At 40.8% G+C, this 21,913-nt stretch overlaps 2 protein-coding genes across 3 annotated transcripts in view; one reads left to right on the top strand and one right to left on the bottom strand.

The window, feature by feature from the left end:
• usp28 (ubiquitin specific peptidase 28) overlaps positions 1–7,739 on the bottom strand; it is a 28,783-nt gene extending 21,044 nt beyond the window's left edge. The window contains exons 1-5 of one of the 2 annotated variants that reach the window (XM_088320728.1): positions 7,594–7,739; positions 3,447–3,524; positions 3,181–3,301; positions 1,890–1,974; positions 1,640–1,802 (exon numbers count right to left, since the gene is read on the bottom strand). In XM_088320728.1, the coding sequence (XP_088176854.1) occupies positions 1,640–1,802; positions 1,890–1,974; positions 3,181–3,301; positions 3,447–3,524; positions 7,594–7,638 (492 nt within the window). In that variant the 5' untranslated portion in view covers positions 7,639–7,739. The remainder of the gene's footprint in view (positions 1–1,639; positions 1,803–1,889; positions 1,975–3,180; positions 3,302–3,446; positions 3,525–7,593) is intronic. The other variant, XM_088320729.1, reaches the window with a different exon arrangement.
• A 1,833-nt stretch (positions 7,740–9,572) lies between these two features.
• On the top strand, positions 9,573–20,051 carry htr3b (5-hydroxytryptamine (serotonin) receptor 3B). The gene is made up of 8 exons (XM_088321677.1): positions 9,573–9,731; positions 11,199–11,243; positions 11,316–11,425; positions 12,792–12,961; positions 13,137–13,294; positions 17,323–17,533; positions 17,601–17,795; positions 19,792–20,051. The coding sequence occupies exons 1-8, from the start codon at positions 9,573–9,575 to the stop codon at positions 20,049–20,051; spliced, it is 1,308 nt and encodes a 435-aa protein (XP_088177803.1).
• The last annotated feature ends 1,862 nt before the right edge of the window (positions 20,052–21,913 follow it).

Raw genomic sequence — 21,913 nt, 5'->3', positions numbered from 1 at the left:
CGTTATCTCTTGTCCTCCCTTAAGGAGGACTGTTTATACTAATTCGTCCGCCGAGACCTTCCCGAGATGTAGGCAACATTTCTCCCAACTGTAAGCAAGCCTTTCTACATTTCTTTCTAAATGTATGCAAATCTATTCTTCAAATGCAAGTTTATATTCTACAACACAAGTTACATCTCTATGATGCCTATTAGCTATTGGTCGACGCCATATAAAATGCTTGTCTGCTGTTTGTTTGCGTCACGTCATTAAGATGCTAATATGCTATTAGCTGAACTCCCTTTTTTAATGCTCCCTTTCTCACTCTTTGTTCTGTTTAGAATACCACGTACTAAACTTAATTTTTTTTAGCTATGGGTCCAAGTCTTAAGTGATCCTAAAAAGAAGCAATAACATGAAAACCATGGAAATGAAGCTTGTGATTATCAAAGCTGTATCCGATCAACGATCAGGACGATTATTAAATATATGGAGGCGATTAAAGCAAGGAAGTCTTTTAGGAGAATGACAATCCTCACAAATGTAAGTTATAAAATTGGTTTTCATTTTAATCCGCCGTCTTCTCCCACCCTTGCATCCAACCACTAACTCCACTGTACCAGCCAAAGTCACGTCACAACAAAGGTAATTCAACTTTCATTTTTCCTTTACACGTGTATTTACAATGTTTTCTATTCATGTGCACGTATATTACACATATTTAGTACTTAGTATGTACTATTTTAAGATTTCCGAACGAAATTACACTTTACGACCACTGCCTCAGAACGAATTTATGTTGTATCCCGAGGGTCTACTGTAGGGGTAGGGAACTTATGGCTTGGGGGCCATATATGGCTCTTTTCATGAGTACATATGGCTCCAAAATAAAATGTAACTGTTGCACATCTCTCTGTGGCGTTCCAAAGTCAAGTGATTTCATCCCGATTTTGGTCCATTTAAAGCCGAAGCAACTTAATGCAGAAGTTCGATAAGAAACCATTTAAACTGATAAATAAAAACGCTGGCAAACGACTTTGATCGGGTGAGCAGTACAGGTGGGCGGATCCCTGCACACAGCGCAAGGCACTTCCTTCTCTCTCTCTCGCTCTGTGCAGTCTACACCGAAAGTGACTATGACGATATGCTTATCGTTTGCAGTCATTTGTGACATTTTTACAAAACAACTTTGCATGCACATCGTTTTAAAACCGTTATTAAGGACAAATTTCATGGAAAAAAATTGCCTCAACACTCTTAACTGAAAGTGGAAGATAAATTGTAAATGGCATATTTACATTGATTTGGGACACAGGATTTGGCATTATTATCATTTCATACATTTGATTAAATCATCAAATGACACACAGTGAAATAAAATGTGCTGAAGAATTAGCTTTTGTCTAGAGAGCGTGTTTGGCAGTTGTTTAAATTTTGTCTGAAAATATATGATGTGGCTCTCTCAATTTCTTTTTAAAACATTTTTTGCTTTCATGGCTTTTTGGGTCAAAAGGTTCATGACCCCTGGTCTACTGTATTAAATTCATATGGCTGTCAGGAATGGTAGAACACCTCCAATGATTGATCAATAAAAATTCTGCCAAAGTAAAATATTAATGTGGATTATTTAACAACGAAAACCAAGCAAGCTTCAACTCACTTGGATGACGGCGCTGAACCAGCAGGTGTTGCCCACGTTGCGGAGTCCAACGGGCCAGTCGTCCTTGCGGATCCAGTCTGCGGGGCTGCTCATGTCTCTGTGGGCCTCGCACCTCTTCCTTTTGCTCCTCGTCGAGTTCTCTTCAGAGCTTGCCTCCAGAGCCCTGGCAAGACAGGAGCATTTTGGTGAAGCCATACAATTCGCTAGCTAGTGACTAAATGAACATTTCTGAACAGGAAATATCGGGTACCGATGGAACTCTCTCTCTTCTTCCTGAGCCTGCTGGGATTCGTGCAGACTCAGCTCGATGGCCGTTTGCAGTTCATCTTGAACGCCTGAAAAACAAATGATTTAAATGTAAGTGCACCACAGCAGACAGGATAACCTTACAGAGAGTCATCAACACAGCCCAGAAAAATCATCAGCAACTCTCTATCCAGTATGGTGAACTGGAAATGACACATTCAAATCTAAAAACCATCTGGATACAAACCTGAAATAATGATTTCACGAATAAAGGCCTTTTTTTCCTAAAAACATCTAGTACTGAAATAAAATTAATAACCATCATGTAGAATAGCGGTCGAAAGCCACCATGCCGCAGACCAGTACTGGGGCGTGTGTCATGTGGTACCAAACCACGTAGAAGAAATAAAAGTTGCTTTCTAAAAAAACCGAATAAATTAAAAAAAAAGTTGCCATGTTTTTTGCTCTTATCATTCAAGCAAAATGGTCTGGCGTTGCCAGGCTGATAATAGATTGGAATCGGCTGCTTGGAGTGGTTGGTAGTCAGGAGCTGCAGTGACCAATTTGGCCATCAGAGGGTGGTATAGACCCCACGAAAGGAGACCACACGAAAGCAGATGTTTATCAAGTTTGTTGACACGACACCTAGCGAGACACTCGTGTAAATATTCATAAAAATCAGTTCAGTTCAGAACACACAAACACATGCACATCTACAAATTGGGATGCATAAAGTAGCTTGGATTACAATGATTAGATTTAGATACATAGATTTAGATAAATTACATATAACACTTTTTTTTTTTACCACAAAAGCACTGTGTACGTTGTATAAGCAGCGGTCAGAGCACCAGATTGTAACCATTAAACCACCAGGGATGTAGATGACATTGGAAAAGGTGTTTACTTTTATCATCATCACAGTATTTTGACGGTACTTGGGGTCATGATTGAAATCATTTATTTACAACGTTAGCTATGAACACAATTCCCCTCAAAAAGTACAACGTATTTATCAATGTCCTTCAAAGTCCGATTTACCCTCACTAACACAAAAGAATTGTTTCCCTCGTGCTTTTTCTCCTATATTCGTCGGTAGTGTGATGAGGCACTATCTAATGCCTTTTTCTACATTGATCGTGATATAGTGATTATACTGTGGCGTTAGACTTATTATTATCCTTTTTATTAGTTGTAATGTTAGTATTTGTCCGGGATGTGCCGTTATTTTCGGTCTGGGTTACGAAAACCAGTGTGTGGTACAGAAAAGGTAGAAGTACACTGATGTAGAATACCTTTCTGTCCCTCCCAAGCCTCCACGGACGTCCCGGGCTCTTGAGGTTCTCCAGAATCTCGAATTTCGGCTGGCTGACTTGTAAGCAGCCCGACGGCATGTCCGACGTCGCCCTGGCTGGCCTAAAAAAAAAGAGAAAAAAAGCAGGGAACGATACAGGGTGTTCCAGCAGTATGCCACCAGGTCGGGACCATTCGACTTGCTTCTATCACACGGTTGGCATTACATAACACGAGGACGTCAGTATAAAAGCATCTTTTGTCTTACTCTTAGTGCTCTGCAGAGAATTTGAGCATCCCGTATTCCGGTGATCTCCTTTAGCTGGTTAAGCAGCATCTCAGTCTGCTGGGGAAATGGTAACAATTAGTGACATAGACTTACATATTGACTAGCCTTGAAAGCAATTACAATCAAGATAATTCTATTACATCATATTTGTCAACGTGGGCCAATTACTTCGCTTATTAAAGTTTGCCATCCCCCTTATTAAGCGATAATACATATTACAAACAAAACATGGCACCTATTTGCTCACAGCAAGACAGACAAAATAGATAGTTTGTATAGACAAGTTAATTTTGTTTAAAAAATAAACAACACATACAATAATTTCAGCATATTTCTTAGTTCTTTACCCGCTGGCAGTAAATTTAGTGTTATTATGGTTGGTTGGATTCCTTAACCACTATAAACCATTTCCTGTGGTGTATCTTGGGCAGGTACAGCCTGAGGGTGCCCATCCCTCTCCAGGCCAACATGTTTCCCCCAAAAAATCTGGTACAAAAATTGTTACATGGACAATTCTAAATGATCAAAACATGTATCAAATGCATGCAGAACGTATAAGATGACAGGTGTCTTCTATTAGACATACATAAAACACCAGAGATACAGTTTTGTGTAGTATTACTATTTATTTTAGATTTTTTTTTCCTCAGAGAAGAAAAAAATATTTTGTATAATAATTGTATCTCTTGATCGATTACATAATTGACAGAATTCATGTAAGAATTGAATAGTCTTTTTTGTATTAAAAACTACGTGCAGTGCATTGTTTACAATAAGATTAGACATGACACTCCAGGATAACATGTAATCAAGAACATCATTGGAAAAGGAAGAATCCATCCATCTACCCTGGTCATATCCCTCAAGAGGGGTGACCAACAGCAAGACAAACACATACAAAAACATTGAAAATAAAAAGAAAATCTCCAGTGGTGAGGGCCCCTCTCCCCTTGGGAGGTGTAAGAATTCTCCCACCGTGGTACGCTGCGTGTCGTAAGAGGCGACTAAAGTGGAGGGAGCGAGGGAATTGGGGATCCTCTCCTCTCTATCTCTACTCCTTAAGAGACAGCAGGGCAAAGAAAGGGGGGCGGGAGACCGAAGGGCCTCGCAAACCCTAGTTATAGGGTAACTAAATGTGAGAGGATGTGGAAGTAAAGTGACTGAGTGGAAGAAAGAGATCAGAAGGATGATGACTACAAGGAAGGTTGATGTGAAAAGGAAGAATAAAAAACGAAAATTATGATAGGCAATATCGCTTCAGCTCCATGGGGAGCAGAGCTTTCAGCCACCCTGACCCCCCAGCTCTGGATCTCATTGCCGCCGCTGTCCACCTTAAAATCCAGACTCAGAACTCATCTCTTCAGACTTGCCTTTTCTTGACCATATGCCTCACACACCGCCCTCTTTTAACTCTAATGTGTTTTATTTGCTATTTATCACTAGCTTGTTTTACTCTTGCTTCATACTAATATTTTATTCCTGCAGTCCCAAACATTAAAAATGGATGATTTAGTAAAATATTTCACTTCACAACTGCTTCTTAAGGTCAACAAAAACATAATGCCAGAAAACAACCAAAAATTATTCATTCGGAAAGAGGGAAATTATAACTTAAGGGGCTGTAGTAAATTCAAAATCCCAAAGGTGAGAACAACCAGGAAAAGTATGTGTGTTAAGTGTGTGGAGTCAAACTTTGGAACAATTTACAAGACGAGATCAAACAATGTCCAACTATTCACGTGTTCAAATTTAAATACAAAAAAACATTACTGGCGAAATATAGAGATAAAGAAAATGGGGTATGAGTGATACGGGAGATTGAAAATACTGAGTTCACAACTATGGTTAACTTGTTTTATTGTTTATTGTTATATCATAACTGTTAGTATTAATATTATTACCATTGTTTTTTTATTATCATTGGTGTCGCAGTGATGTTTGGTGACTAGTGGCATTATGACGTTTAGGCATGGGTATTACGATGATTAGTGTATAAAATACGTGACTATTGTTATTATAATTATTGATATCTGACCTATAGATACACAAAAAGAGGAAGTATCTATACAATGAAATTAATAGGGAAGATGAAGGGCTAGGGAAAATAATCATCTGCTTCATACAACCCCTTTGCGAACATAATATGTTAACATTATTTTGTTATTAAATCATTGTTTTTGTCCTGTTTTTATTTTATAATGTTCGAAATAAAGTTTTCATTCATTCATTAATTCGTTGTTGTGTCCTAATGTATGTACAGCGACCTTGGGTGTCCTGAAAGGCGCTTCAAAATACAATGTATTATCATTATTATTATTATTGATAATATTTACAAAGTAGTTCTTGTGAACTGGCCTAAGTTGTGAGTGCATCGGAAATATAGTCTAATGAAAACAGTGCAATGGCATTATCCGCAACATTGCGCAAAAATAAGAATAACCACTGGGCAGAGAGAAGCCGATATTTTTTTGGGCTGTGCTGATGACCCTCTGTAATCTTCTGCTTACAAAGAACCTTTAATAAAAGATTTAAAGAGAATCAGCCAAAACTCAAGATCCAGGTTGCTCTCCAGCTAGTTGAACATCATCAAGAAATCCTAAGAGCAGACAAACGGTTCGAACTTCCTTAATATCCTAACAAACAGGACGTTTTCACCGTTTGGACATTTCAATACGAACTTGAGCCTGCTGAGTGAGACGTGCTATATAAAGCTTGTCACTACAACAGCAGGTGGACTCTCTCACCAACACATAACAAACGCAACATGCCAAGAGCAGAAGCACCAGACTTATATGGCGTCTGGGGGTATATCCGACACCCCTTAGTTAGCCTCTATTTTAGGCTGCTGACATGGATAGGAAAGGCCTCTGTTTATCATTCTGCTCGGCATGCCTCCGGACTCCATCACAAAGCTGCTGTGGCAAACCCCCACCTCTCTATCACACACATGCGCCATACAAATAATTCCATTTTGATGACACAAAGACCTCACTCAGTGTAACCAGAAAAGTCGTTTACATTGGTCTCCAGACGAGAGGGAAGATTTTGCGTAAAAAATGGTTGAAAAGACAAGAAATCCAGTCATCCTTATTTTAAAATCAATTTCTGGGTGATTTAAAAAAAATTGAGGTGATGTTTGAGAAAACATAATTATTACACTGTACAGATTTTAACTCATTCATTGCTTAGCATTATTAAAAAGTGGGCCAACATTTTTTTTTCTCTTTTATTGTAATAGAAAAGAGAAAAAAACAGGTAGATATGTTTGTCTCACTTTCCAAGACTCACAGAACAACAGCAGCATTGTAAATAGAGTGAAAATGCTTATAAATGCTGAATGAGTAAAAAACATACATTTTCAAACCATTAAAAACAAAAACAAATTAAATAGAATAGAATATCTGTCATCAGATTTTCTCTGTGTTAAAACGCCACAATAAACACCAAAAAAGGACAAAAATACTCGTGTCTGTAAAGTACAATTTATTATAAGATTAATTCAAATTTTAAAATAACTCATTACCAAAGTCCAACCCCCAATTTTATTTTGAAGGGGTCAGATGTCTATGTAGCCTATTTATGGGAAATATTAATAACTTCATCAACATATAAAAACAAAAACCTGCGACGGCGTAAGAAAATAAATTAGTTAGCAAGCTAGTTAGTTTCAAGACGTTGAAAAGACGACTTTTGGTGGGGTAAATTTTGGCCAAGTAAACAAAATAACGTTTTAAAAAAAATGAAATATGGCTAAAGACAAATCAATTTTCAAAGTGAATTTATACGTATAAATATAAATACAATATCTTGATAATATTTAATAAAACTCTGTGTACAAAAATAATATTAATTTCCCAAGTGAACCCTACGTTGCAGGTAATTTTATTTTGAATGTATTGATTCTGTAACCGTAAAATGTTATGGAAAATCAGATTAACTTTAACCACGAGATATGAAAAGAAGATTTTTCTTTGTCTTGGCTTGACTTCTTCTCAGACAAACACATCACGAAAGAGGAGTTAATAATGAGTTAGTTAATTGATTATTTTCGAGGGCTTCCATGCCATTATGTCACTTGTGTTAGAGAGGCAACATCACTCGTTTTCTCTTTTTTTTCTCCGCTCACCGAGTTGGTGGACACTTCTCCATTTTGGCTTTCTTCGCCTCTCATTGCAAGCTGAAAAGCAAAAATTTCGTTCCCTTTTTAAAATTTCCGGCCCGAGAGCGAAGAAGCTGCTGCCAGTTCCATTTGCCTCACGCAGAGCGCAGGGGGACCGTCGGCGCGTGCACGAGAGGTCGGTGGCGGCCGCGCGCCTCTCGTCCAACTGGACGTGCGCGTTACTGCGAAGTGATTGACAAGCGGGGGTGTGGATTTTTCTGCGACATGAATTTGGTTTTAAAATCAGTTGTAAAATCAGGATAAAATCAGAGTGAAACCGTTAATTTGTGTTTATACGAAATGTCTTGACTTAAAGTAATGAAAAACTACTCAAAGTTGTGAAAGCGTGTTATTTTGTAGATCTTTAGAAAATAATTGTCCTCTTATACAACGAGATTTACTTTGTTTACAATGAGAATAATCATGGCACTCTAGTATTTTATTTTTCTTTATTTTAAACAATCAGAGCATTTTTTGAAGATGCATTAAAGGGCAATAATGATAATAGTATACAGTAATTACCAAATGCCAAAAAAATGCAATATTGCACAACCCTTACGATACCAACGGTATCAGACAACACTGTATGTAACATCCCACATGCCGACATTTCTTGTGTAAATACCATGTAAATTATAACTATAGCCTTATTCCCCTTGTTTTATAACCTTATCTTCTCTGTTCCTTTATGTTCTTGGCTCATACCTCACTGTGAATGTGTAAAACTGGAGTGTCATGCCCAATTTCGTTGTCACAATATGCTAACCCATTTTGTAACAATGACAATAAAGGTATATTCTATTCTATTCTATTCTAATTAAAATACAAATAAAGGCATACATCATTCTCCTGATACAAAATGAATCCGTTCTGAGGTGGGGCTGGCATATATACGTGCATATGACTAAATATACTGTAATCATAAAGAAATATACATGTAAAGGAAAAATCAAACTGTAATTACCGTTGGTGTGATGTGACATGAGCTGGTCAAGTGGAGTAGCAGATGGATGCTGAGGTGGCAGCAGAAAGTAAATCGAACATTAAACTGATTTTAAAACGTTCTCTTGCAAGGATTGTCATGCACTTAGAGGATTTCCTTGCTTGCATCCTTATTTTGAATTATACGGCCATATTCTTTAGCAAGGGTAGCCTTTTCTGTCCTTCCCCTTATTTCTTGATAATCGAAAGCTTCGGCTCCGTGGTTATCATGTTTTTGCCTCTTTTTTGACATCACTGCCTTGGGACCCATAGCAAATAAATACAGGGCAAAAAAAGACAATACAGTATATTGTTGTTGATGCAGATTGTGGGGAAGATACTGTAAAATGAGGCATAAGAGAATTTTTTTCATAAAGTGATTATTTCATGGGACAAGGTCGCTGTGTCCTGGAGGTCAACTCTAATTTAAAAGAAATAGATACAATTTTCTTTTTAATACACTCATTTGTCATCTAAACAGGGATCTTTTATCCATGCTGGCTGAATGCCCACACCGGCAATTCATTATTCGATGAACTGTATCAGCTTACTCGGGCATGTAAAGATCAATATCGGAGAATGTAAAAAAAAGAAAAGAAAAAATGTTTAGCTGCAGCCTGGTCTGTGTTCTGACTCTTCACTCTGCACAACCTGAGCTCCTGTATAATGTAAAAGAGGATCGTTAGTACTTTTAAACAAAAATAAAAAAACGAAAAAGTCACCAGATGATCAATTTCCTCTGGATGTCGTCCATTTGGTTGCTGCTGCTGTCAGGTAAGAAATCGTCTCTTTGTATATTTGCAAACCAGGGGAGTGCTGTTCCTAAAATAAAGCGTTTGTAACTACAGTAAATGAATAATGATCAAAAGGCTATTAGAACTACCTTCTACTTTTTTTAAATTTTGATTTGAATAAATTTGGAATGCAAATGTTTTTAAAAAAATGACACCGGTTTCCTAGCCAGCATGGTCGAAAGTATTCCGGAGAAGCCCAAAAGATCGACGCTCAATCAACTGACAAGAACGCTGCTGAGGAAATACGACTGTGGAGTTCGTCCTGTTCACAACTGGACCAGAGCCACCACAGTTTTCGTGGACTTCAGTTTACAGTCTGTCCTTGATGTGGTAATTACATCAACACTTCATCAACACAACCTGTCCTGTAGTTTCAATTTACAGTAGACTCTATGGATACGGAATCCCCGCCTTATAACGTTTTCCCTTTACAGTGTGTAATAAGATGTTTTTTTAGCCACTTTTTTCCTTTTCCCACTATAAGACAACAACAATTTTTTTTGCATGCCCGAAAACAAGTCAAACTTTGCGGTATTCGAGCACATCTAGAATTAAATGTTTCTAAGATGCATGTCTACTATTGGTCGGCGTCACCTAAAATGCAGGGACGGAGTAAGGAAAATGCCGACATTGTCATGAGAACCGATTGGAATCACCTGCGCCCGCTCATTTGGCGCCAACCGCCACGGGTTCTGATTGGCTCCCTGTCACTATTTGGACCCTGTCCTGTCAGTTACCTGTTGTCAGTCCGTCTTAGAGCCTCAGTGTATACTAGGCAAGCCTTTTTCGACACTGACTCCCGCCTGTCCCGTTTTTGCTCCTGTCTGTCTCTAGCTACGACCCGTTTTGATCTTGACCACGTCTGCTCTCCCGTCCCGACTTACGACCCGTTTTGATCCTGACCATATCTGCTCTCCCGTCCCGACTTATGACCCGTTTTCTGATTCCGACCACGTCTGGTCTCCCGTCCCAGCCTACGACCCGTTTCTGACCCCCCACCTGTCAAGGCTATCGACCTGTTTTTCCGTCCTTGACACCGCCATTGCTCGCTACGGAAGATCCACTTTCGTGTTCGGATCACAATCCGAGTACAAGAGCAACTTGTTTCCCGCGCCTAGCGAACACCGGATCGTGGGCGCAGCCCTTCCTCTTTCCTTTAATAAAACTCGTGAGAAACATAACGCAATTGGGTCCCGTTTCCGTTCTGGTCCTGACAGACATGCCATTGGCCCGAATATCTCCCACAATGTATTTCTGTCTCTTCGTTCAGTACAGAATATTTGTGGCCTTGTAAATACTTGATTCCAAAGGCTTTAAGTGATGCTAAAGGTAGAAGCAAAAACATGCTGACCATGGAATCTAAGCTTGCGATTTTCAAGAAATACAAGGAGGTATGTAAATCATAAACTTTGCTTAATTAATATTAAAATTAAGGAATTGATCAGAGCAAACAAATACAAGGCAAATATTTGATAATCTGCCACCCCTCCATCCTCTCCATTTACTGCACCAGCTCATGTCACGTCAAACAAGGTAAATACATTGAATTCTTTTTTTAATGTATTTTATTTATAGTGTTTTTGATCAGATACACATAGTTTTCACATAAGTAGTACAAACTACTTACTATTTTGTTATTTAAATTAAGTGAATTGGGATATGGGGATTTAAGAAGACATTAGCCAATTACCATAGATTTCTACCCTCCTTACTTATTTCACTTTGCGATTCCCACCTTAACGGCTATTGCTGTATCCCGAGGGTCTATTGTATTGTAAACCTGTGATTTTGTTTCAGGATTCCAAAACCCAAAGTATTACAACAAGTATTTGGTACAGACAGGTAACATGTTCGAGCATGCTAAGTAATCGTGTCACATTTTTTAAAATGACTTTTGTAAATGTTGTCATTCAGATCTGGACCGATGAGTTTCTGGTTTGGGATCCCTACCAGTTTGATCACATAAATGAGATTTCATTGTCATCTGACGCTATATGGATACCTGACATCGTCGCCAATGAACTGTATGTCCGCATTCATCGCAATTACTGACAAAATTAACACACTAAACTCTAATACACAAGGCACGCGTTAATCATTCATTCTAGCAGAACTCTGTTAAAGAGACAGTGATTAATAATTTACCTCTAGAGGTCGTTGTTGCTCATGATGGAGCTGAGGTAAGTGCATTCGAAGGAGACACACTATGGAAGCCCGAAGGATTCTACAAATTTGTTAGCCTACAGCCATATTTTCTTGCTTAAGGAAGGTAAAATTTCAGACGGAGACATAACACAAAATCTGTTGTTCATCCCCGCAAGCGACAAGTAAAAGAGAGAGTGAGCATAATACTAAAATGGCTAAAATGAGCCACTAGCTGGAGATGGTCAGCGCTGGTGTGAGTTGCTAACTTTAGCGGTTAGCGGAAGAAACTACTAAAAAAAGTTAAAGATTGTAGGAGCAAGCTTTATTTATTGGAGGAGCTAACAATAAGAATAGCGGCTCCTGGTGAGCCACAGCCTGCAACTTAGTGGTTAAAATGAATGGCTAGAGAAGGAAAGATTAGAAAAAAGCAAAAAATATTTGAATCCCGGAATGTGGTGACGTTTACCTGTGGGACCAGCTGTGGAAGGCGAGTGACAATGAACGACCAAGTGGGTGCAGCTAACAATAACAACAGTGGCTAGCTGTGAACTATAGCCAAAAACCAAGTGGCTCAAATGAGTGGCTAGAGAAGGAAACAGTGGGGAAAAAGGTGTCAAAGGCCTAAATAACAGGACTTGGCATCCATCACATGCAGGGCTTAGCTGCCTTAAGTGCTAAAAGCACCATTGGGACAAACTACCTTCGTAAAATGGTCATTCAAGCTTCCGTAGAAGTAAAACAGCAGCCGTACATGTCAGCTTTTTCAAAGTTGTGGAATATGATTACAAATTTCCCAACCCAAAATCATGTGTATGAGATATCACATGTGTATTTTAACACAATTAGGGGTCGCTATATATAATGATCGAGTTTTAATTTCGAGAGAATGGCAAACAATTAACCACAAGGGCTTTGGGAGTGGCAGTAGCTCAGGAGGTAGAGCGCTCGTCTTGGGATCAAGGGATCCCAGTTCGTATCCCGGCTCGTCGGTGTTACATGTCGAAGTGTCCTTGGGTAAGACACTGAACCCCTAATACCCCCAATAAGCAGGTTAGCGCCTTACATGGCTGCAAGGCCGCTATTGGGAAATGTGGAGCACATTGTAAAGCTTTGGGAAGTCATTGACTTGAAAAGCGCTATATAAATGCAGATCATTTCATTTCATAAACATTTACATAACAGACATATCGAATTTTGATTTTGCGTGATGGTCGCAATTGACTTCACTTCTGGCTTCCCATCCAGCGTGGACGAGGGGAGGTCACCACCCATCCCGTACGTCTACGTCAACTCGTCGGGCTGCGTGAAAAACTCCAGGCCCATGCAGGTGGTCCTGGCCTGTAGCCTGGAGATGTACGCCTTCCCATTCGACAAGCAGAACTGCAGCCTGACTTTCCGCAGCTGGCTCCACTCAGGTGAGTTCCTGTCCAAGAGAACTGTGGGACAACAAAGAAATGATGATACTACTTTAATGGACTGACTGCATTGTTTTCAAAAAATGCAAAACAAATAAATAAAAAGGCAAACAGTCCATCAAAACATTTCTTGTGTGTCATTTTCAAATACCTGCCTCATCTTCCCTTTCTCCAGTGAAAGAAATCGACTTGGCTTTGTGGCGCAGTGCAGAGGCCGTCGCTAACGATCAAATGGAGTTCATGAATGACGGCGAATGGGAGCTGCTGTCTATCCCTTCGCGCTACTGGCGCCTGCGGCAGGACGATGCCGATTACGCCCATGTCGGCTTCCACGTACGTCGCCTTTACATAAAATATAATTTGTTTCAGAAAATGCAGGAAACCATCCAATTGGGAATGGAATATTTCCAGTATTCCGATTACGTAATCTTTGGTTCACGGATGCCTTAATCACCTTGGTCATAGAGGCACCACTAAGGACGCAACCCTGGACAGCATTTTCCACTGCTAGTGGTTCCTGGCCTCTTTGTGGGTTGTGGCATTGTTGGCACCGGCCCATTCCTTGATGTGTTCATTTTCAGTTCATTTTCTGTCATCCCTTCCTCCTGCCCCCTTGAACTGGGCCATGTTGACTACTCTTGGTCAGTTCTAATGATTTTGTGATGTTGCCCATTCCAAAGCAGTTTTTGTCTGCATACAGTTGACAATAGTTCTTCTTAGGGTCCAATGTGGCCTCTGTTGGTTTTGCGTACCGTTACGTTTGTCACATGGGCTAAGTAGCTAATACCTAGAAGTTTCATTTAGCATCGCATCTCCATGGCCTCGGTTTTCTTTTCCAGCTCTGCAGTGAGAGTCCACGTCTCACAAGCGTAGAAGAAGATGAAAGTAATGCTTCTTATCTTTCACTACCTCTGTTTGTTCTTGTCCCTCCAGATAGGTTTAAGTCTGGCAGGTGCAGCTGTGGTTTGAGCTATCCTGGCCATTATTTTTGTTCTGACTGTTCTGATATGACGGCTCCAAGATATTTAAATCTGTTTCAAGCCCTTGTTGGTTGATAGTGAGGTCTGTAAACGCGTGCAATAATTCCATTAAGGTCTTAGTCCGACTACAGGTTTTCCGATTGCAATGTTTGGGTAAGTCCTTTCATTTTCATTAACCGGGCAAGTATATGCATATGGGTGAGCGGATTTCTTGTGGACACGCTGAGTTTCCCTCATCCAAGATATTTTATGTCCCAAAGCACTGTGATTGTAGTAAAGAGTCAAATGATGGAAGCAAACCCTGGCTTTTTCACTCGTAAGCCTCATTTGTGAGGACATCTCCTAGACATTTACGTTTTGTTTACTGCCACCACGGCAAAATGCCTGTGGTATCCATAGTCCATGCGTTTGGCTAGTCAAAAGTTAAATGCGGAAACGACTTGTATTCACCTAATAATGTCGCTTGCCCTTGTTATCAGAATACTGTGCTTGCACACGCTATGTATACAGTGATCTGATTTTTACTGCTTTTACATTAAAAACAACCCGTGTTAGGCAAAATAAGTGAAATATAAACCTTTTTTTAAAATATTACAAAATTAAATACTCTACGACACACTAAAACCAAAGAAAAACCCTGTTTACAGGCTCAAGCAATTGTTTAACAAATGTACCGTAAAAAACGTTTTTGTTCTTTTACCGTACTATTGTGCAGTCAAATAGTCATAAGCAGAGAGGCTATTTAGCTAATCAGAATGCAGACCCCAATGCAAACTGCAAATCCGTGAAGTAGTGAAACCGTGAAAAGTAAACTGTGTTATAGTGAATGATAACTGTACAGGATTATTTGATTGTCTAAAGGGGTATAAACGATTTATTTGGATTGCTCCAGAAATTTCAGTTCCCGTTTGGATTATTGCCTGCATGTAAACGTAGTCAGTGCAGAGTCCATGCAAAACTAATAGCAATTGTAAAACGATTGGCTGTGACCTTCAATGATCGGTGGCAAATGATGAAGCCGTTTGTGGGTGGAAAGAAGAAGGGAGGCTCTGATAGACAGGCAAAGGGCGCACGACCATAATGAGACTGTCTCACAGGCGTACTGATCAATGGATGTCTTGTTAGCTGGTGAGGCAAATGCCCCCCCTCGCCCTTTGCAGGTGGAGCGCCGAGACGGTTGCTATTCATGAAGCTCAAAGAAACCGAGGGCCGTTTGATGACGAAAAGCTTCAAGGATCACCAAGCATCGCGGCTCGTCTTTAGGAAGTCATTCTTTTTGATGCGGCATCATCTCTATTGCTGGCTGACCTTTACCTGAAACGTATTTAGCTGTAACATCACTTATTTTCTGTTCTCATGTTACTTGGCTTTGGTTACGCGTTTGAGCAGCCAGTTAAGTCAAGTCAAGTCAAGTCATTTTTATTTGTATAGCCCTTAATCACAATTAGTCTCTAAGGGCTTCACAAGTTATTACATATAAGAAGATTAGGTTACTCGTATGCTATAGAGTAGAAGTGAGTTTTAAGCCTAGATTTAAACATTTCCACCGAGGTTGCAGATCGGATATCAGGGGGAAGAGCATTCCACAACACCGGTGCCCGGATGGAGAACGCTCTCGAACCAGCGGAACACTTCTTGGCTCTTGGGATCACCAGGAGACCGGCGCTCTCGGAACGAAGGCTTCGGGCCGGGACATAAGGGCAGATCAGATCTGAAAGATACAAGGGGGAAAGTCCATGTATGATTTTGTATAGTAGTAGGAGAACCTTAAAATCGCATCTTAGGCTAACAGGGAGCCAATGCAGGTTAGCCAAAATTGGGGTGATGTGATCATACTTTTTTGTCCTTGTTAAAAGCCTCGCTGCAGCATTTTGTACCAGCTGAAGACTCTTGAGTCTGGTCATCGGAAGACCGGAAAGTAGTGCATTAGTTGAAGTGACAGTGTATAATAATTGACCACTAAAAGACGTTGTAGCTTAGAGTTGAACCAAAGTGCGTGCATTTGTGACAGACACACCATGGAAGCCTGAATGATACCACTTGACAACATTCGGAAGCCTACCTCCATATTTTGTTGCGTGAGCAAGGATACATTTCAGCCAGCGACAGACCTTAAAGACTAGTGCTAATCCCTGCAGGTGACATCAAAAGACCGAGCGAAAAAAAATGCTCAAAGCTGGTATAAGTAGCTAAATTTAGCAGAAGTACCTACTAAAAAGGCCAGTAAAATGTTTTAAGAGCAAGCTTCAGTTTTAGAGAGCAGCTAAACTAATTGCGGTTATCAATGAGCCATAGCCTGCGGACAAGTGGCTAGCAGACTAGAGAAGGAAACAGTCAGAAAAAAAGTAAAGCAGAATTTGTCGATCGTCGGGACCCTGAAGCACGGAACACAGCGATACAACAGGTTAGACAAGGGAACAACGGAAAAATGTTGAAAATGACGAGTGCCAGATGCCTGTATGACAGAACTCAGGGACATTCGCTTGCATAAACAGCTATGGAAGGTGAGTGACATAAAAGGACGAAGCAGGTGCAGGTAACAATATCAATAGCAGCTAGTGGCGAGCTAAAGCCTGCAGCCAAGCAGCTCACATGAGTGGCTAGAGAAGTAAACAAGGTAAAAAAAGGCACCGGATTCCTGAATCCCTGGACTTGGCGACCAGGGTTTAGATGCGAAAGGCAAGAGACACTAAAGGACAAAGCAGGAGCCGCTTACGAAAACAATAGCAGCTAGTGGCGAGCCATAGCCTGCAGCCTAGTGCCTCACATGAGTGGCTAGAGAAAGAAACGGTGGAAAAAAGTAAAATACGCCGGAATCATGGGACTCGGCGACGATCCAATGCAGGGCTCAGCTGTGGAATAATACAAATTTTTAAACCAATAAATCTTTAGAAAAAAAAATCAAGTCTGAGATTGTACATGCGTTTTTGCTTCTTATTTGAATCATCCATCCATTATCTGCACCGCTTATCCACACTAGGGTCAAGGGGGTGTTGGAGCCGATCCCAGCTATCTTCGGGCAGTGGGCAGGGGACACCCTGAACTGGTTGCCAGCCAGTCGCAGTGCACGCAATGACAGACAACTCATTTGCTCATTCACACCTAGGGACAATTTGGACCGGCCAATTAATATGACATGCATGTTTTTGGAATGTGGGAGGAATAGGAGTGCAAGCACGGGGAGAATATGCAAACTCCACACAGGAAGGTTGTGGTAGCTCAACTTGAACCTTGAACCTCTGCACCGTGGGGCTGCGTGACAACAACCCATTTGAATCAATTGGGTTGAATTCAAATTGAACGAAGCATTTTTTACACCACCAAGGGTCGCTATATATTACACACCGGGGCTTTGAACATAGTGGACTCCTTACCTTGCAGGTGTTGATCAGACGACGCCCCCTGCTTTATGTGGTGAGTCTCCTAATCCCTAGCCTCTTCCTCATGCTGGTGGACGTGATGAGCTTCTACCTGCCCGTGGGCAGTGGCACCCGCGTGGGCTTCAAGATCAGCACCCTGCTTGGATACACGCTCTTCAGAGTCAACCTGAGGGACGAGATGCCCGCAAACGCTGTCACCACCCCGCTCATAGGCAGGAAAAATAAGCGCACTCTGCGTTTTGCATGACCTCATGTTTAAATTCCACTTTGTGTTAGAAGGTGTGTTCTTCGCCGTTTGTATGGCGCTACTCATGCTCAGCCTGATCGAGTCCATCCTGGTGGTGAAGCTGCTCCACCACAGCGAGAAGGAGGTACGAGATATGTCGGTGTCGGCCTGCCTGTTGGACAAGTACGGCCTAGCTGAGAGCACCATGACCTCCATCAGAACCTTGGACCAGCTAAACCATTCTGAAGGTAAAAACATAAGGGAAAGCTCTTCATAATTATTTTATTTTGTTTCTAACAGAACTGAGCTACAGAGAACCTTGAGTTAAAACTCCAAAAGTTTGGTGCTGGGACCTGTCAGAATCTGGGGGGGCCTGAAAGGCAAATCCCCTAACTGTAGACACAAATAAAGATTTGAGAAAAATATTAATTTACAGAAAATGAATCAATTGGATAGCAGAACAAGGGAGGGACTAGGCGTCCCCGTTACGTAATGTTAAAACATTTACTATATCTAACTGAACAAAACATGAAAGAGGCAGAAACAGTATATGGTGGAGTACCAGACAAAAAACAGAACAACAAAGTTTAATAGCATTTTCTGAATTTCAAAGGATCAAAAATACTATAACACAGACTCAAATATTCATCCCTGCTACATAATGTTAAAACTCTAACTAGATCGAAGGTAGACATGGAATATGGTGGAATACAAAGATGGTATAACTTAACAAAACACAAAGAAGAGAATGGCAAGAACCTATTCATGTGTGGATATCCATTTGTGGATGGACTATGTAATGTTCCAATACCAACCAGCTCTAACAGAACAAGACATGAAAGGTAGACAAGTCTATATATGTTAGAATACCAACTAGCCAACTGAACAAAATGCAAAGAACCGAAACAAAATAACGTTTTCTAATCTCTTCAGAATTCAAAGACATCACAGCTACTATAACACAGGCTCGACGACGCATCCCTGTTACATAATGTTGAAACACCAACTAAAACTAAATGAACAAAATATGAAAGAAACAGACAAAGGATAGGGTGGGACGTCAACAGGTTCAAACGAAACAAAATCCAACACCAACCAGCTCTGACAGAACAAGACATGAAAGGTAGCAAACACAGAATTTGTTGTGACCCTCTCTAGCTAAATGAACAAAACATTAACAAAAGATGTCACATGATATAATCATAACACTAACCCTTACTGAACAAAACCTGAAAAAGAAGCCAACGCAGAATAAGTTGGGACACTAACTAGCTCTAACTGAACAAAACATGAAAATAAGGGGACACAAGAAACATTGCCAAACTTGGACAGAACAAAGAGAGTGCCTTTACAATCATGAAATATAATGTAGGCATACTAACAAACTCTTAATTAGAAAAACACAGAAAAAATAAGATGAAGCATAAGGTGGAATACCGAAAAAAAAAAACGCAAAATGACCTTACTTACAACTACACACTGTTCAAACACCAACCGTCTCTTGTCAGAACTAAACATGGAAGTGAGACAGCACAAAAAACATTCCCACACATAGAACAACAACGGCAGTGCCATGACGGCAAGACCATGAAATATAAAGAAGCCAATCTAACTGAACAAAACATTAAATGAAAAGGGCGGCAGTGGCTCAGGAGGTAGCGCGCTCGTCTTGGGATCATGAGATCGCAGTTCGAATCCCGGCTCCTCCGTGTTACATGTCGAAGTGTCCTTGGGTAAGACACTGAATCCCTAATGCCCCCAATGAGCAGGTTAGCGCCTTACATGGCTGCACGGCCGCTAAAGTTTGGGGCGGCAGTAGCTTAGGAGGTAGAGCGCTCGTCTTCGTCCCAGTTCGAATCCCGGCTCGTCCGTGTTACATGTCGAAGTGTTCTTGGGTAAGACACTGAACCCCTAATACCCCCAATAAGCAGGTTAGCGCCTTACATGCAAGGCCGCTATTGGGAAATGTGGAGCACATTGTAAAGCGCTTTGGGAAGTCATTGACTTGAAAAGCGCTATATAAATGCAGATCAATTCATTTCATAACACAAAATGTTGGGATACCAACTAACTTTAGCTAAACACAATGTGAAAGTAAGACCAAGCAGGACACAAAACCAAATCTTGATAGAACAATAACGCACGTGTATATATATAGTATATATTTTAGTCCAAATCAGGTACAGCTTGAATTTTGTACGATTATTATTCTGTCACTTGATTCCACTTTATCCCGGTTTGTAGATTTTGACTTTGAAGCCTCGATGGGAGAGGACTCGCTGACCAGCATCCAGGAAAATCCCTCCACCCTGGAGCGCCTCCTGCGGGAATTGGTTTCCATCCACCTAGCCTTTTCCCAGGGGGATTCGGAGTCTACGGCTCTTGCTGAATGGCTGCAACTCTGCTCAAAACTGGACCGCTTCCTCTTTCGCCTCTACTTGATTGTTCTGGCCGCCTATGCCGGGACACTGTTACTCTTCTGGGCCAGCTGGAGCTTCGTTTGAGGAGGAGGCATTGGGTGCCTCTCCTTGTTCATAATACAGTGATACCCTGGTACTCAGAATGACTGTATTCTAACAAATCAGAATTTAATTAAATAAAAAAGTAATTTTTGCTTTAGTATTGTCACTCAAACACAGCCAAACGACCATCTTGGCAACTCTTGTTCGGTCTGCTAGCATTATTTTGAGAGAGCTTGTCAGTCTGACAGTCTGTAACTTTGTGTTTTTTTTTTGCTTTTTTGACGCCAATAAGGGGGTTCGAAGAATCTTAGTGATAAGTAAGGAAGATGTACAACAATGAGATCAACTTTTGAGTTGAAGAAGGAAATTATAGCAAATATGATAATAGTGTACGAGTGTCTGCCATATATCGGGTGCTCAAAGACAGTTAATTTTTTTAAATGGTTTTGTATGTTTATCTTTATCATGTTTGATCTATATTGGGTACTCATTTGAATCATTATAATTGTTTGGGTACACATATATTATTATGGCTATTTATGGTTATTTGGGTACTCTATCGATATTTGGTGTATTTTTGAACGTGTCAAAATGTATAAAAATAAATACCTTTAATTAATATGTGAAAACATGTTACAGTACTCGAAATATTCAGAGCTCGAATACCAATCTCCAGCCGATTCAGGTAGATTTGGATCACCTGTGCCTGCTCATTTGGCGCCAGCCGCTGCGGGCTACCTGATTGGTTCCCTGTCCTTTTTTAAGCCAGGTCCTGTCACTCTCCGGTTGTCAGTCCATCAGCGAACCTCTGTTGTTACAAGGCAAGCATTTTGACCCTGACTCACGCCTTTCCCGTTTTTCCACCCGTCCGTTCCTGATCTCCCCGTTTGTGTCCAGCTCCGACCTGTTTTTGATTCCGACCACGTTTGCTCTCCCGTCCCGGCTTACAATCAGCTTTTGATCCCGACCATGTCTGCTCTCCCGTCCCGGCTTATGACCCGTTGTTTGATCCTGACCACGTTTTTGCTCTCCTGTCCTTGACATTGCCATCTCCCGCTACGGAAGATCCGCTTCCGTATTCGGATCACAATCCAATTGCATGAGCGGATTGCTTCCAACGTCCAGTGAGCACCGCATCGCGGGCGCTGCCCTTCCTCTTTCTATCAATAAACTTGTGGTTAACGCTACGCATTTGGGTCCTGAGTCCGTTCTGGTCGTGACAGTACTAAGGTCAGTGTTCTTGTTTGCCCGCGTCCCTGGGTCCTAGACGCATCATTTTTGCTGGGGACGCATAGTGTCAAATCAACGTGCGTCCCCAGGACGCAACCTTTTTGACACAAAATTGCCATTACCCGATTACTTTTTTTTTTTTAACAAAGATTTACCGCACTCCAAACTTTTCGTAAGGCAGATCCGCCATTGTTGTTTTGGTCTCGCGGTTCGAGTTTTCGTCTGCATGCCGATCTCGGCAAACGAGATGTCGTTGTTTCGAGATAACGTCATTGTTGTGGTGGTTGTCGGCAAGGGAAGGTTAAGTATGCATACCTGTCAACCTGTATGTTTCTGCCGTACAAAGTACGTTTATTATGCATTTTAAGACGTGGACGACGTACGATAAAAACACAAATTTGTCAATAATAGGTACCATCCGGTAAACACCGACTATTACAAAAACGGCAAATCAATCCAGTCAAACGAGGTCGAGTTGTGTAGTGAAAGTCCGTCTCTTTTTAGAGAACCGGATTTTTCAGCTAAACTCATCAAAGAGAGCCGGTTCTCAAACGGCTCACTTGCTTTGATGCATTATATTACGAATCATTATGTTGTGTAAAGAAGTTAAGAAAAAAAGGAAGTATAAAAGGAGAAAATGAAAAAAGACAGGTTTGAGGTTATCCCTTTAATCA

This window comes from Urocampus carinirostris, chromosome 17 (genome assembly GCF_059441175.1).
Source record: "Urocampus carinirostris isolate Australia breed hairy pipefish chromosome 17, RoL_Ucar_1.0, whole genome shotgun sequence".
In the NCBI taxonomy this organism is placed as follows: Eukaryota; Metazoa; Chordata; class Actinopteri; order Syngnathiformes; family Syngnathidae; genus Urocampus; species Urocampus carinirostris.
The sequence above is the reverse complement of the archived record's forward strand: the minus strand, read 5'-3'. Positions and strand labels throughout refer to the sequence as shown.

Coding starts and splice junctions, on each gene's coding strand:
- htr3b (XM_088321677.1), top strand. CDS start 9,573: ATGGTCGAAAGTATTCCGGAGAAGCCCAAAAGATCGACGCTCAATCAA. Junction 9,732..11,198: donor TACAGTCTGTCCTTGATGTG/GTAATTACATCA, acceptor ATTTTGTTTCAG/GATTCCAAAACCCAAAGTAT. Junction 12,962..13,136: donor CCGCAGCTGGCTCCACTCAG/GTGAGTTCCTGT, acceptor CCCTTTCTCCAG/TGAAAGAAATCGACTTGGCT.